This window comes from Pseudochaenichthys georgianus, chromosome 5 (genome assembly GCF_902827115.2).
Source record: "Pseudochaenichthys georgianus chromosome 5, fPseGeo1.2, whole genome shotgun sequence".
NCBI lineage: Eukaryota > Metazoa > Chordata > Actinopteri > Perciformes > Channichthyidae > Pseudochaenichthys > Pseudochaenichthys georgianus.
The window spans coordinates 40,254,550-40,269,721 of NC_047507.1; the positions used below are offsets into that span (position 1 = coordinate 40,254,550).

The 15,172-nt window shown below is 42.5% G+C and overlaps 1 protein-coding gene across 1 annotated transcript in view; it reads right to left on the reverse strand.

Annotated features, from left to right (window-relative positions):
* Positions 1–15,172, reverse strand: part of raly (RALY heterogeneous nuclear ribonucleoprotein) — a 141,442-nt gene that overhangs the window by 79,172 nt on the left and 47,098 nt on the right. Inside the window, exon 5 of the mRNA XM_034082245.2 lies at positions 682–801. Within this exon, the coding sequence (XP_033938136.2) occupies positions 682–801 (120 nt within the window). The remainder of the gene's footprint in view (positions 1–681; positions 802–15,172) is intronic.

Sequence of the window (15,172 nt, forward strand, 5' to 3'; positions counted from 1 at the left end):
TGCCCAGCGACAGCCCCAAAACATCACTGCTCTAGAGGAGATCAGCATGGAGAAATGGGCCAACATACCAGCAACAGTGTGTGAAAACCTTATGAAGACTTACAGAAAACGTTTGACCTCTGTCATTGCCAACAAACGGTATATAACAAAGTATTGAGATTAACTTTTGTTATTGACCAAATACTTATTTTCCACCATAATTTGCAAATAAATTCTTTAAAAATCAGACAATGTGATTTTCTGGATTATTTTTTCTCATTCTGTCTCTCATAGTTGAGGTATACCTAGGATGAAAATTACAGGCCTCTCTCCTCTTTTTAAGTGGGAGAACTTGCACAATTGGTGGCTGACTGATTTTTTTGTAATAAATATAGAAAGAATGTTTGAGAATATATCAACTATTATTTTAAGAGCAGCCACATATTATGTAGCTGTTTGTCATAACTTGTAACATGCAGAAATTAGGCTGCTAAGCAAGAGAAAACTTCTGTAACTTAGTAACTTATTAGTTAAGAGAAGTTAGATTCATAGGTGAATTGGAGTTCTGAGCATACTTGTAATCACATTTGGCGTATAACATAATCAGGGAATATTCTTTACAACACACAACAGCCCCACTAAAATCGCATTATTTGTGTGTGTGTGTGTGTGTGTGTGTGTGTGTGTGTGTGTGTGTGTCACCTGTGGCGGTGATGTGTGTGTCTTCTGTGATCTGCTCCAGTCTGCCCAGCAGAGCCTCGATGTTTCCTTTAATCTGAGTCAGCTCTGACTTGATCGCCTGAAGCTCTGCACCTCTCCCTGCTGACAGAGAGACAGAGAGAGCACATTCAGACAAGATTCATGAGAAGAGGATACATTACTATGACCATTCTCCATAGACAACGGCTGCATATTTATACATTTGCATTATATCTTTATGTTCACTTATTCTATATTGTTTTGCTTTTCACCTAAGAGGCATTTGTGTCTCTTCATATGAATTGAAGTAACGCATATGGCATCAGATCAAAGCAAAGGACAGTTTTTCTGAGTTCTGTAAATAGAGAAGGTCATCATCTGCATACAAGTTAACCTGAGTTCCAAAATGAGAATTGATTTGTTCACCCAATGGATAAATCATGATTCATATAAATATGTGCAAGTCTCAATCATGTGCCTAGAAAGACCTTGTGTGTGTGAGGAGACGCACAGGCGGCTGGTTTCCCTTGCCTCACAATCCAATCAATTTAGTGTTACAGTGACGCGTCCCAAAACAGTAAGCTGCGCTCGGTTTCCCTCTACAAAAAAGCAATGGGATTTCTCCATAGGATTTTGGAAAATAGCTCGAAATAAGGTCAGTGGAAAACGAACCTGTTTGATAAATGCACGTTTTGTTCAGTCAGATAATATCCACATGTCTACCCTACTTTTATTATTTTCGAATCATAAATCTAATCGCCAGAAGATAGATAGCGCCACTGCACCACTCTCACCGCCGTCCACACATCATTATGTCACACACATTGGTTACACACATTGGTGTCATCCTAGATGGAGAAAATAACCAACATCCCACGCTTTTTGAGATAAATATGCAACTGCCTGTGTTAATAATTCCACGTTTTCACTGCTCATATATGTGGGTTCGGGTCGGGTTGCGGATCTTGTGCCGTCGGGTCGGGTCGGGTTGCGGAACTAATTGGCAATATGTGCGGGTAGCGGGGCGGGTTCGGTATTGCACGTCGCGGGTGCGGGGCGGGAGCGGGTCTTCAAAATCAGTCCCGTGCAGGACTCTGGTGTAGACTAGAGTGCTGACGGAGAGCACCGGAACGCCGCTCCAGCTCTTCAAATATTGCAGTACCTATAAGGAGCCGTACACATGCCGCAGTGTTTGCGTGGCTATGTCTTTAGTTGTAAGCACAGTGGCGATCTGTTGTTATTAGCATCTGGTTAGCTAGCTATGCTAACGAATTTAAAGAGCTTTTCTACAACCAGGTGGAAGAGAGCTCTCTCCTGAGAGGCTCAAATAACCTCAGCTCAGTGAGGTTAAAGAGCCTGTGACAGCATCCCAACAACTGTTGTGCAATGAAATATTGGGCTACTAGTAATCTCGAACCGTCAGTTTAAAAAAGAAAAAGCGATACCGTTCCGTTAAATATCAATAATTTCGAACATCGCGGGGAAATTCCATCGACTCATTTTGAAGTTTTGGGGGAAGCCGGAAGTGACGTCAATGCGGGAACGCTTCGAGAGCCAAACACGGACAAAGTGTGTTGTCATGCGTAGAAATGGTGAATTACTGAGATTAGGCACGTTAATAACGTTTTAATGAAGTTGACTACAGTATATTCATATTTGTCAGTGCTTTCATGTCAATTCGGCGAACATAAACATAAATGATCGTGGTGAAGATGATGATTACATTAGGATTAAAAATCGGGAGTGAGAGCTGCTGAATGTCCTCCCGTCAGATGTGATATAAAAACAAATCGATTATTTTTGTAGTTGTAAACTCAAGTGGATGAAACTACATTTATTAGTGCTTTCATGTCAATTCGGCGAACATATGAACACATTAAATGATCGTTTGTTTGAGCCGGTCTGCATTTCCTGATGAGAAAACAAACCGATGCTTTTTGTAGTTGTAGTACACCAACAACATGGATTAAACGTGTGGTTTTTTTACCACAATGTTGGGGAAATTAATGGATAAAATGCACGGATTATTATTATTATTCCCACTCCGATCGGGACACTAGGTCCACCGTTTCCCCGCAGCGAGGCTCCCCCCATTGACAGTTTACGTGGGCTGGGTGCAGTGGCGGACTGTGGGTGCAGTGGCGGACTGTGGGTGCAGTGGCGGACTGTGGGTGCAGTGGCGGACTGGCCATCGGGACGAATCCCGATGGGCCGGTACCGAAGTAGGCCGGTCGGATAAGTAACTAGCACATCCCCCATAGGCGGCGCGTGAGGCTCAGGTTTGAGAAGGCTAAATAACTTATTTTACCTGACGCTGCCCGCCTCCGGCGTCTATAGAAAAGAGATCAACTCAGTGTGCGGAGTTTAAATCTCTCAAGTCATATTACAGGATAAAGGAAATACAGTTTAAACTGCCGTATGCAGAGAAGACGCCAACGTGTCGCACTTATCATTCATATTACATCATCAATCAGATCATCGATCATATAATATCATAATATATCATATATTTCCTTATCTGAGTCAGCTTCTCCAGCCTCATCTGGCCGTGCAACACTCACAGTGTCACAGACTGTATGCAGAAGTATTATTTTAAGCAACACATTATGTTGACGAAACACTCGAGACAAATGTAATTAAAGTCAGATCCACTCGTGTCTTAGACGTGAAACCCTGGCTTGATTTACCGAGTTGATAACCAGCGTCGTAGGACCGCTTAGCGAGATCTCGTTTGTTAGTTTGTTGTTGTTAGTTTGTTTGTTACTCAAACATATCCAGGGTCTGTTGAACTGGCTTCGTAGTACAGGGCACAGGTGGCTAGCAGCGCTAAGGTCAAAGACACAGACATTATACATTATATTTGTATTTTACCAGGATGCAGTGACACAAATATTTACATATTTACATTTACTATCTACAGCACCCGCCGCCCCTGACATCCCCCACTCCCCCCGTTGACAATTTACTAGCGGTACCGAAGTGGGCCGGTCGAGAGTCCCGGGATGATTTTTAGTCCCATTCCACCACTGGCTACATGACCGTATGATCGCCCATATTGACGCACCTCATTCCTAAACTTCTAACAGATACAACATAAACCGATCCTTCAGCCTCATATGAGCTCTCAGACACGTTCAAAATTAAACTGTCATCGCTCTCTGAGCTTGCTGCTGTGTGCACCATCGTGCGTTTACATGCAGAAGCTGGGATCCTGAACGGTGCAGCTGGAGCGCTGTGCCCGCAATGACGTCACGCATCATTTGGCGGGACTTGAAGAATCCGCGAGAAAATTGTCAACATTGAAGGGCAGATTAATGGTTATCAAAGTACAAATATCCAAAATCAGTTCAGTAACGGTTTTCAAGGGGACAATATTTACTCAAATTGATGGGTTTGGATGATGGGGGAAAACCGTGTCACAGGCTCTTTAAGGCACACCTTGATATGATCATTATAGTTATTAATGAGACATTAGAGACTACATGAAAAACAGGTATAAAATAATATATGACAGTAACAAAAAGTTGTTAAAAATAACAAGAATAGATTTTAAAAGGGGAGTGATTTGTAAAATATCCAAAAAGAAGAATCTGCTTACAGGTCTGTTTCATATGGGTGTTGAGATGTATCCATAGATCTCCTAATGTTGCTCTCAAAGTGCACCAGATTGATGCTTTTAACTTCAATATTTAAAAAAAAAAAAAAAATCTTCCCAGGGGAGCATGCCTCCGGACCCCCCTAGAGGAGGTTAGGTCCACCCCAAGCGGCAAACTCTGAGGAAGAGTCGGGACGCTAATACGGAAGTGTCTCAAACTGCAGTTCATCTAGTGGCCAGTAGGAGCAGTCTGCAGAAGGGAGCAATTTCCATAGACCCCCATGTTAAAATGCCCAACTTTACAGCAGAAATAAACATGTTTACATCGCGGTTCAAAAAACCATATTCTCTGTATTGTTAGATCCCGCCTTCATGAATATGGATTGGGGGGGTGAATTTTTTCTCAACTCATCTGTTTAATTAATATTAAGCCTTAAAGCTTTTGCATAAATTAGGGCGTGGTCACTTTGATGGACATGTACACGCCTCACTGTCAGCTAACAGCAACTTGTCCACTCTAGGCGCTAGGCTAGGCTACGCTAGGCTACAACCATAGAGGCTACAACGTACGTTAGTTGTAGTTACTGTACTTGACCCTTTAGCTGTGTTCGTGGTGATTGTGCCTTTTAGGGAATATTGTTACAAATACCAGACAATTAAAATGTTGTGCTGTGCGCTTGAATGTACTAACAGAACTTCCAAGAAGTCTAAAATGATAATATTATACATGTTAACCCCGTTCGCAGGTGTTTGTGTGCTTGGTAGCTTAGCTGGCTACTTATTAGCCAGCTAAGGACGTAACCCTTTATATATACATATACATTTTAGTTTATGATTCAGCCTTGGGTAAGACTTTTATAGTCTATGGCTATGACGCCCATAATGCTAAACGGGAGCAAATGTTAATAGGGGACCCAATTATCCCAGTGGTGGCCGCCGGAGCTAACAGAGCCGCAGGGGGCTAGCTCCAGCCGGCGTCCCGGAGCTAGCCCACTGCGGCTCCGTTAGGTCCGGGCGGTGGAGTTCGTCTTTTCTTAACGTGTGAATGACAAGCATTAAGAATAACAAAATATAGCTAATTCTCTTGCAGATTGTCTCATTTGATTATGAATGTAACGTTTATATAGGGGAACTACACTGTTAGCAGTAACTTGGTATGCATGTATTTCATGTTAGCTTAGCTTCTTAGCCTGAGCTAGCTCTGTTTACTTCCAGTTCGGAGGCAGAAGGTCCCGCCTCGGCTCCGCCTCTTTGCCCTTATTTGGAGCAGGTGGGATTAGACTCTGCAACTCTGCAGAATCCTATGGGTGACGTCACGGACACTACGTCCATTTATATATACAGTCTATGGTCCACCCCCACTTAAATCACGTTCACAAGGATAGGATACAAGATGTGTGCAAAAATACATTTGCACACATCTTGTGTCCATATCTTTCTGTTTTGGTGGTCATGCCACAACCGTGCACATGCATGCGCGAGTCATGGTAAGATATCTGGATTAAGAGGTTGCTTTTTCTTTTACATTACATTACATTGCATTTAGCTGACACTTTTATCCAAAGTGACTTACAATAAGTACATTCGACCAGGAAGACACAACCATATAAGTACATCAGGTTTCATAGAGCCAAACATTTCAAGTGCTACTCAACTGGCTATAGATAAGCCAGTCCTTTATTAGTATATAAGTGCTCTGTTAGCAGTTCTTTGTTAGTAATTCTATCGCTCGAAGTGGAGTCGAAAGAGATGAGTTTTCAGTCTGCGCCGGAAGATGTGCAGGCTTTCTGCTGTCCTGATATTAATGGGGAGCTCATTCCACCATTTTGGAGCCATGATAGCAAACCCAAGTGTTTTTGCTGATGGGAACTTGGGTCCCCCTCGCAGCGAGGATGCAGCGAGTCGTTTGGCTGATGCAGAGCTTAGTGCACACGCTGGGGTGTACAGTTTAACCATGTCCTGGATGTAGGAAGGGCCAGATCCATTCACAGCATGGTACGCAAGTACCAGTGTCTTGAAGTGGATTCTAGCAGTTACCGGAAGCCAGTGAAGTGAGCGGAGGAGCGGAGTGGTGTGGGAAAATGTTGGAAGGTTGAAGACCAGACGAGCCGCTGCATTCTGGATGAGCTGCAGAGGTCGGATGGCACATGCAGGTAGACCAGCCAGGAGGGAGTTGCAGTAGTCTAGGCGTGAGATGACGAGAGCCTGGACCAGAACCTGCGTGGCTTTCTGGGTCAGCTGGGGACGTATCCTCCTGATAGTGTAAAGCGTGTATCTGCAGCAGCGGGTTGTAGCAGCGATGTTTGCAGTGAAGGACAGGTTGTTATCTAGGATCACACCCAGATTCCTTGCAGTCTGAGTCGGGGAAACAACAGAGGTGCCGATGTTGATTGTCAGGTCAAGAGTGGGACAATCTTTTCCCGGAAGGAAAAGCAGTTCAGTCTTGTCAAGGTTGAGCTTGAGGTGATGAGCAGACATCCACTGAGAGATGTCAGCTAGACAAGCAGAGATGCGTGCGACGACCTGGGTCTCTGAGCGGGGAAAGGACAGAATTAATTGGGTGTCGTCAGCGTAGCAGTGGTATGAAAAACCATGCGGGCTAATGACTGATCCGAGCGAGTTTGTGTACAGGGAGAAGAGGAGGGGACCAAGAACAGAGCCCTGAGGGACCCCTGTAGTTAATTGACAAGGGTCAGACTCGGACCCTCTCCAAGTTACCCTGTAGGTACGGTCTTTGAGGTATGAGGTGATGAGGGAAAGTGCAGAGCCTGAAACTCCAAGTTCTTGGAGAGTGCGAAGGAGGATCTGATGGTTCACTGTGTCGAATGCAGCAGACAGGTCCAACAGGATGATGACAGAGGAGAGGGAGGCTGCTTTGGCAGCGTGCAGTTCCTCAGTGACAGCAATGAGAGCAGTTTCTGTGGAGTGACCTGCCTTGAAACCAGACTGGTGCGGATCCAGAAGGTTGTTCTGATGGAGATAACAGGAGAGTTGTTTAAAGACAGCATGTTCAAGTGATTTAGACAGGAACGGGAGGAGAGAGACAGGCCTGTAGTTTATAACATCAGACGGGTTGAGAGTGGGTTTCTTTAGGAGAGGGTTTACTCTTGCCTCCTTAAGACTATTTGGAAAGTGACCAGAAGTTAGAGAAGTGTTGATGAAATGGGTGAGAAACGGTAGAATATCAGGAGCGATAGTCTGAAGGAGGTTTGAGGGGATAGGGTCCAGAGGACAGGTGGTAGGGCGGGCAAAGGTAATGAGGGTGAGAACCTCACTTGGCGAGAGAGGGGAAAAGGAGGTCAGTGTGTGGGTGAAAGGAGGGTCTGGTGACCCAGCGGTGAGTAGAGGTGAGTCAGAAATAGAAGAGCGAATATCATCAACCTTTTTTTCAAAGTCGCTTGACAGAAGGGAGGAGGGGCTTTGGGGGGGTCCAAGACGGTGGAGAAGATGGAAAATAGTTGTTTGGGATTGGAATAGGAAGATTGTATCTTATCTTGAAAGAAAGTGCTTTTTGCCTGAGAGATCGAAGCAGAGAAAGAGGAGAGGAGAGCCTGATAGGTTAGGAGGTCGTCATGGTGTTTGGATTTCCACCGTTTCCGCTCTGCTGCCCTAAGGATGGTTCTATTAGCACGCAGTGCGTCATTTAGCCAGGGAGCAGGAGGGGACTGACGAGCCTGCCGAGATGTGAGAGGACAGAGAGAGTCCAGAGAGGATGAGAGAGTAGAGAGGAGAGTTTCTGCAGCAGAGTTTGGAGGCAGGAGTTTGAACGAGTCAGAGGAAGGGAGGGCTGAGAGCACCGAGGAGGCAAAGGTAGAGGGGGAGAGGGAACGAAGGTTACGGCGGACAGGTGCAGGATGAGAAGAGATTAGTTTGTTATGTTTGGAAAGGGGTAGAGAGAATGAAATGAAGAAGTGATCGGATGTGCACAACATGAAAGAAAGGCCAAATTAATGGGCTGTGATTTTAGTATTTTTAAGCAGAGGTTGAGTTCAATCATTTGTACGGCCCTCGGAGGATGTTGTCAAGATTGAAAGGAAAAAGGTTCCCCACCCCTGCTGCAAATAATAATAAAAACCCTTGATTTATAACTTAACATCTCTGTCTCCTATTGATCTGAGTATATTATAAAGAATAGCCAGTTAATTGAAACATTATAGCACAGGCCTTTGTCAGATGGTATATTACGCTGTTTTTTTCTGCTTCGAATAGTTCTCTCTCTTTTCACCATACCTGTGTTTGCATCACTGACGATAGGTTAGGACGTGTCACGTCGGCCGGATGTCGCCAATTACATTATAGGAGCGACGTACCCCCCCTTTTTTTTTTTAGATGTACGGAGGAAAAGAGAGAGGGTTTTGTTTTCTGACACTTTGTGATTTCCCTGACACACCCTGGACACATATTTATGTATAAAAGACATCAAAAAGAGCATTTTGCATAATAGGTCCCCTTTAAGGGATGCTTTACAGCAGAACATGGTCAGGAACTCCAGAGTTAATAAAAACAGCTCTCTTTGTCTATTCTCAGAGCTGTCAATGCACATTAGCAGAGGGACTATACCTACAGAGGACCAATAAAGTTTAATTGAAAATGTATGAAGTAATGTTGTTTTAACACTGGAGTCATTTCATTTACATTGCATTTACCTAGAAGTGAAAGGCTGGATTAGAGCTGTGCAATTAATCGTATTGTAATCTCCATTACGATTTTGCGTCGCAACGATTACCAAAACAACGTAATCGAAATAAAACGATTATTTTGCAACAAGTCCTCCAACTCATACGACCAAATGGGTCGATTGTTTAAGCCCTTATTACGACCAAATATGTCGTTTGTTCAAGCGCTTAATACGACCTATAATTACGTTTGAAAATTGTCGGCCTCGAGTGCTCCCGTTGAATGCAAACGTTACAGAGGGTTGTTTATTCACAAGTAACCCTCTCTGTAAAATCCTAAATTGTAGGATAGTTTGGCCATTAAAACGCTTTATGATTAGATTTCTAGCGAGAAGTATATATTGTACTTTTAGAATCCACGTCCAGTCGTTATGTAGGATCTATAGTTTGATAGATATTACGAAGATGATTTGAGGTTTCATCAGGAGAACGTGTATATGTGGCAAGCTTCCATGTAAAGTTACGGGTTGAAAACAGTATTTCCGGTCTCGCCGTTTTCATAATAAAACCAATGATCAAATGATTTAACAGTGATATCTGCACTACTCATCCACTAAAAAAACATCAGTTTATCCTAGTTAATTATACGACATTAATTGGTTTAAATTGTGTACAATGCTTTTGTGTTTTTCCCATAGGTTTTTCTCTTTCGATTCTGAGAGACACATTTCTTTTTTCAGAGGTTTTGATAGGCTAAAATCACGCCGCAATGCACGTCGGGATATGGTGTTTATGTGATATGAAATCGGAAAACATTAAAAAAAATAATAATAATACTTTATTCCGAGTGTTCTTGCTTTTCTCTTTGAAAGTCATCACATAACCACGGGCGGTGGTGGCGAAGTCGATTGGGACTTGGCTTGGCAACTGGAAGGTCACCAGTTCAAGTCCCGGCAAGACCAAGTGCTACCGAGGTGTCCCTGAGCAAGGCACCGTTCCCCACACTGCTCCCCGGGCGCCGTTCAAAATGGCAGCACACTGTTCCTAACACTACGATGGGTCAAATGCAGAGAAACAATTTCCCCACGGGGATTAATAAAGTATATCAAATCAACATAACGGCATTGTAATACACGGTTCAGCTGCATTAAATATTACATATCTGCCCTAGATATGTATTTATAGAGCCCTGATCAGAAGACCTTTTGACAAACTGGAAGAGATGCCGCCAAAACTGAATACGTGACGTGGACCATAAATATATCAACAATTAAACAACATCTTCCATTTCTTTTCACACAATACGTCTCCTTGCAGTATCAACACTAATTCGGCTGACTTTTATATTTGATCCAATTAGTAGATAGTCTGTATTTACACCATAACGGTGCACAGCTGATAGAAAGGGACTTTTTTGTAGTTTTTAAAGATATTACTGATTTTCTGAACTACCTTTCCAACTCCTCATGCAGGTTCAGTACAATGCATACGCTTCACGTCGAGAGACTAAAACTGTATTTTCCTTTACCGTTCTGTTTTAAACTCACAATAAAGTGAATAGTCATATTGTACGATATTATTATGTTTTATTAACTAGACCACTGGTCTAAACCGCACCTCCTAGTGGTTAAAGCACGTTATTGAATGTAGTTGTTGAATAAGTTATATTTATTTAGTTATTGATGAAAACATTTAAATATTAAGAGTAGCCTACATACAAAATAGGGGTCAATGATAGAAATATAGAATGGAAAATATCTAGAAGATACTGTAGTGATCTCTACAATAAAACAGTTTAGTGCAGGACGTCCAAAGATATTAACAGGAGGATGTGCAAAACAGACAAACTGATAAGGCTGAATTTTACTCAGGTGTAACTAAAGTCTGATTTAAGGGTTGTTTATATTTCACATCATTAATCAGAATCTGCAAAGTAACAAAAATAAATGTAGTAGAGTAAAAATACCAGGTTAACCTCTGAATTGTAGTGGAGTAGAACAAAGTAGTACATGCTGCTGTAATAAAAACATTTCCCAACTTGGGATCAATAAAGTATCTTATCTTAAGATGATCGATGGCTACTGCCATATTTGCTAAATGTGCATCTGAACCTTGACAAGTGCATGTTTCAGGCTTATCAATTAACAACAGGAGGGGTCACAGACATAAGACCAGCTGTCATGTGGTATTAATGCTGCCCATTATGGACACAAGCAATTTTCACCCATGTATTAATTTTATGTTTTAAATTTGATAACACCAATGTGTTTCGTGTCCCCTAAACCTCCAGGGATGTATACAGTTTAATACTGGCAACTTCTAATTGTGGGAAATACGAAAACGTCTTTTAAAACTACATTTCCCAGTAGAGACGTGCCATAGAACATGTTGCGAAACACACAATAGCCAGCAAGTGTAATTCTGGGGGGGAGGGCCGGGCTGGACCCGTCCAAGTCCAGTTTTGGATAGTCTGGCGTGGTTCCATTCCATTTCAAAGAGCTTTGACGCTCAGCGTAACCTTGTCGCACTGCCACTCCAATATCCAATCACAGAGCTTGAGGGCTAATCACGGGGTTTGTAAAGCAAGGCGGATGTTGTAGTCCCAAACGATAGCTGGGGATTCTGGGTAGTGTAGTGTCTTCGGAAACTCTGTAGTGTCTAAACTCCGAAAAAACAATTTGTTTCTCCGAATCGAAGGTTAAAAACACAATTTAAACCAATCAATATTGTGTAATTAACAAGGATACACTGATGTTTTTTAGTGGATGAGTAATGGAGATATCACTGCGTAATCATTTGACAGTGTGGGGAATACTTTTTTTATTATGAAAACTTCGAGACCGGAAATACTGTTTTCACCCACGCTAACTTTACATGGAAGTTGCCCCATATACAGTACACGTTCTCCTGGCGAGACCTCAAATCATCTTCGTATATCTATCAAACTGTAGATCCTACACATCCACTGGACGTGGATTATAAAAGTACAATATACACTTCTCGCTAGAAATCTAATAAAAAAGCATTTTAATGGCCAAACTATTCCACAATTTAGGATTTTCCAGAGAGGGTTATTTGTGAATAAACGACCCTCCGGAGCGTTTGCAATCGACAGGAGCATGTTTTTTTTTCATACGACCACTAGAGGGGCTACACTTTAAAACGTGTCTCTGGGTCGTATTTAGCTGCTGAACAATCGACCTATATGGTCGTTTTTTGTAGGAGGACAGGCTGTTATTTAGCTAGGTGCGCTTTCGCCCCTCCCTAAAAGCCCTCTCAGCCAGGTTGTGAGTAACAATAGTTGTGCGAGTTCAGCGCGAGCAAAGATGGCAGAACAAGAGCACCTCGTGAACAAGAAAGGTAAAACGAATTCTGCTGTTTGGAAATACTTTGGGTTTCAGGAGTCCGACGTGGAACAAAAAAAAGTACAGTGTAGCAGGGGCGGACTGGCTATCTGTGTGTTCTGGAGAATCACAGACGGCTGGCCTGGCCCGCTTTTTTTAAACGTCATCATTTCAGTTGCGCTGACAGGCGACAGAGGTCCACAGTTTCCCCGCAGCGAGGCTCCCCCCGCCCCCCGTTGACAGTTCACAAGCGTGCCCCCTCGACTTCATCCACCACATCACAGTCATCAATTAAGGACGCGCTTTACAGTGCAACGGCCTACTCAACCAGCTCTCAAAGACCTTGGTTGGTTATTGGCTAATGGTTACACAAGCCAAACAATTGTTATGACATCATAAAGTGGCCAAAATCTGATCAGCTCATTTTCAGACAGGTTTTTATAGAAATGGATCAGGACAAAAAGAGAGAGAATCTTTGTTCCTGAAACTTTCAGAGTCTCTTTACACAGAGGGGACACATGTATGCTGATGTAGAAGAGACAGGAAAAAGTGGATTTTGCATAATATGGAACCTTTAAGCTCCATGCATTGCTAACTACTCAGTGTTCAGACCTCCACCTTTTATACCCTGGCAGGAATAAAAAGAAGTGCAGTTAGCAGCTGACGGGGCGTCAACATCTTCCTTCAGATCCACAGTATGAGCATGATGTGGTATGAATGTTTAATGAGCAGAACACCAACAACGAATGATAACAGATGCCTGAACCCTATCTGAGATGTAAAACAAAGACTTGAAAGATAGATGAAGGGGACATTCAGGTCAGAAGGGCGGAGCTAGTCAGCATGGCAGGAGGAAAGAAGAAACAACAAAGAAAAGGAAGAGGGACGCAGACAGAGAGACACAAGGTTGAAGTTTGGTAGTGGTTTATATCACAATATTATACAATTATAAAATAATACATTTGGGCTATTTTCCTCTTTATTAAATTCGCTTTCTTTGCCAGTGATTGAATAATTCAGTTTTGGACAGTAAAGGCCTTAAAATGTCATTGTGAAACTTGGACTTACTTTTCCTGATTTGTATGAATATGGTGTCTTGGAATCCAATGGAAGCTAACTAGTAATATGCATGACATGATAACAACTAGGGATGCACGATATTGGTTTTTTGAAACCGATACCGATAACTTCCTGCTTCTCAAGACCGATGCCAACAAAAAAATACGCCACTAATTATTTTAACGCATGTGTATTTTTTTTCCTTGGCCGCCCCGTAGTTTCAGAGCGCATCGAGTTTAAAATACAATCTACAAGCTGATGCTGACAGCCCCGCTCCTGCCGCCCGCGTGTGGCAGACCACACTTCCACGCTCACCGGCAGGCACCGACTGGCCATCGGGAGGACCGGGAGGGTGAGTGTATGTGTAGCCCGAGCGAGAGAGAGAGAGACCTTACGTGTATTGTTTTTGTTAGCATCTGGTGCTAGCTAGCTGCGCTAACGGATATAAGGAGCTGTTTAAATGAAAACAGAGGAGCGACATTTCGCCACAACTGCGCCGAGCACTTGACTTTATGCAGGAAGCCAGACAGTGGGACATTGTACGAAAAGTCAGCACACTCAGCACGGATACATGAACATGATTGCAGCTTCCAGGCAGCTCCGGTTCGAGCATATGCCTTGAGTTGCACATAGCTCCAACGCGCGCGCGCACACACACACACACACACACACTTTGTATTGTATTATTGTCTTCGTACGCTTTTAACACACCATCGTAGCGATGGCGATGTTTCAGGTGACTGATCAGGTTCGAAGTATTAGGGAGCGCTGGATTTGTGAAGAACTCCCCTCTTCCTAAACCACTAATACCACAGTACTGGCAAAACGGGAGGAGCCGAGTGAAAAACAAGCGCCCCTCATCCCAATCCACCCACACCGCAGTATTTTTTTCTTTTTTTTTACCCAAAAAATATATTGTATATTATCGGGGCTATTAATACTGGTATCGGGTTTATCGGGATGACGTCATAATTCCTAATATCGGACCGATAATTATCTGGCCGATAATTATCGTGCATCCCTAATAACAACGTAATCTTTTTTTCAGGGTTCTTACACCTTTTCCAAAGTCAAATTCAAGCACTTTTCAAGCATTTTCAAGGTGCATTTTCCAGCTTTTCAAGCATCTTACAGCTGTTGTAAATTACATATTTATATACACATACTCAAATGATTATTTCCCTACCTCACATTAAATCAGATGTTCTTTATGCTCTAAACAACCAAATGTGTGTTTCGTGATAGCCTTCTACACGAGGATGAAAAATTCAAGAAAAGAAAACTAAGTTTAATATTTCAAAATTAGTGATATGTACGTAGACCAGGCCTCCCATATAACCTGGCTGAGCCAGTATAAAACAATCAGCCAAATAACTTTTCAATACATTATTGATTACTATTTTTGAGGTACTTTTAGGTTGGCAGTAAACATAAGTCAGAGGTAAATGGTGTACTTTTACTCCACTACATGTATTAATACCTTTAGTTACGATGAATGATGTGAAATATAATCAAGTGTTAAATCAGACTTTAGTTCCACCTGGAGTAAATCCACAAGCTACCCTGCAGTCTACAAAGTCATTCAAACTAGCTGCACCTTTACCAGCTTTGAGAACACTTTAATGATCAATCATTATAAAACATATCATATATATTATTCTGAAATGGACCAATCTGCACAATCACTACTTTTACTGTCGCTACTTTCACTATATTTTGATGAGAATACTTTTCTACTTTCACTTGAGGAACATTTTGAATGCAGGACTTTTACTGTGACAGAGTATTCCTACACTCTGGTACTTCTACTTTTACTAAGTACAAGATCTGGGTACTTATAATTTCACTTCAAGATCTGAGTACTTGTACTTTTACTCAAG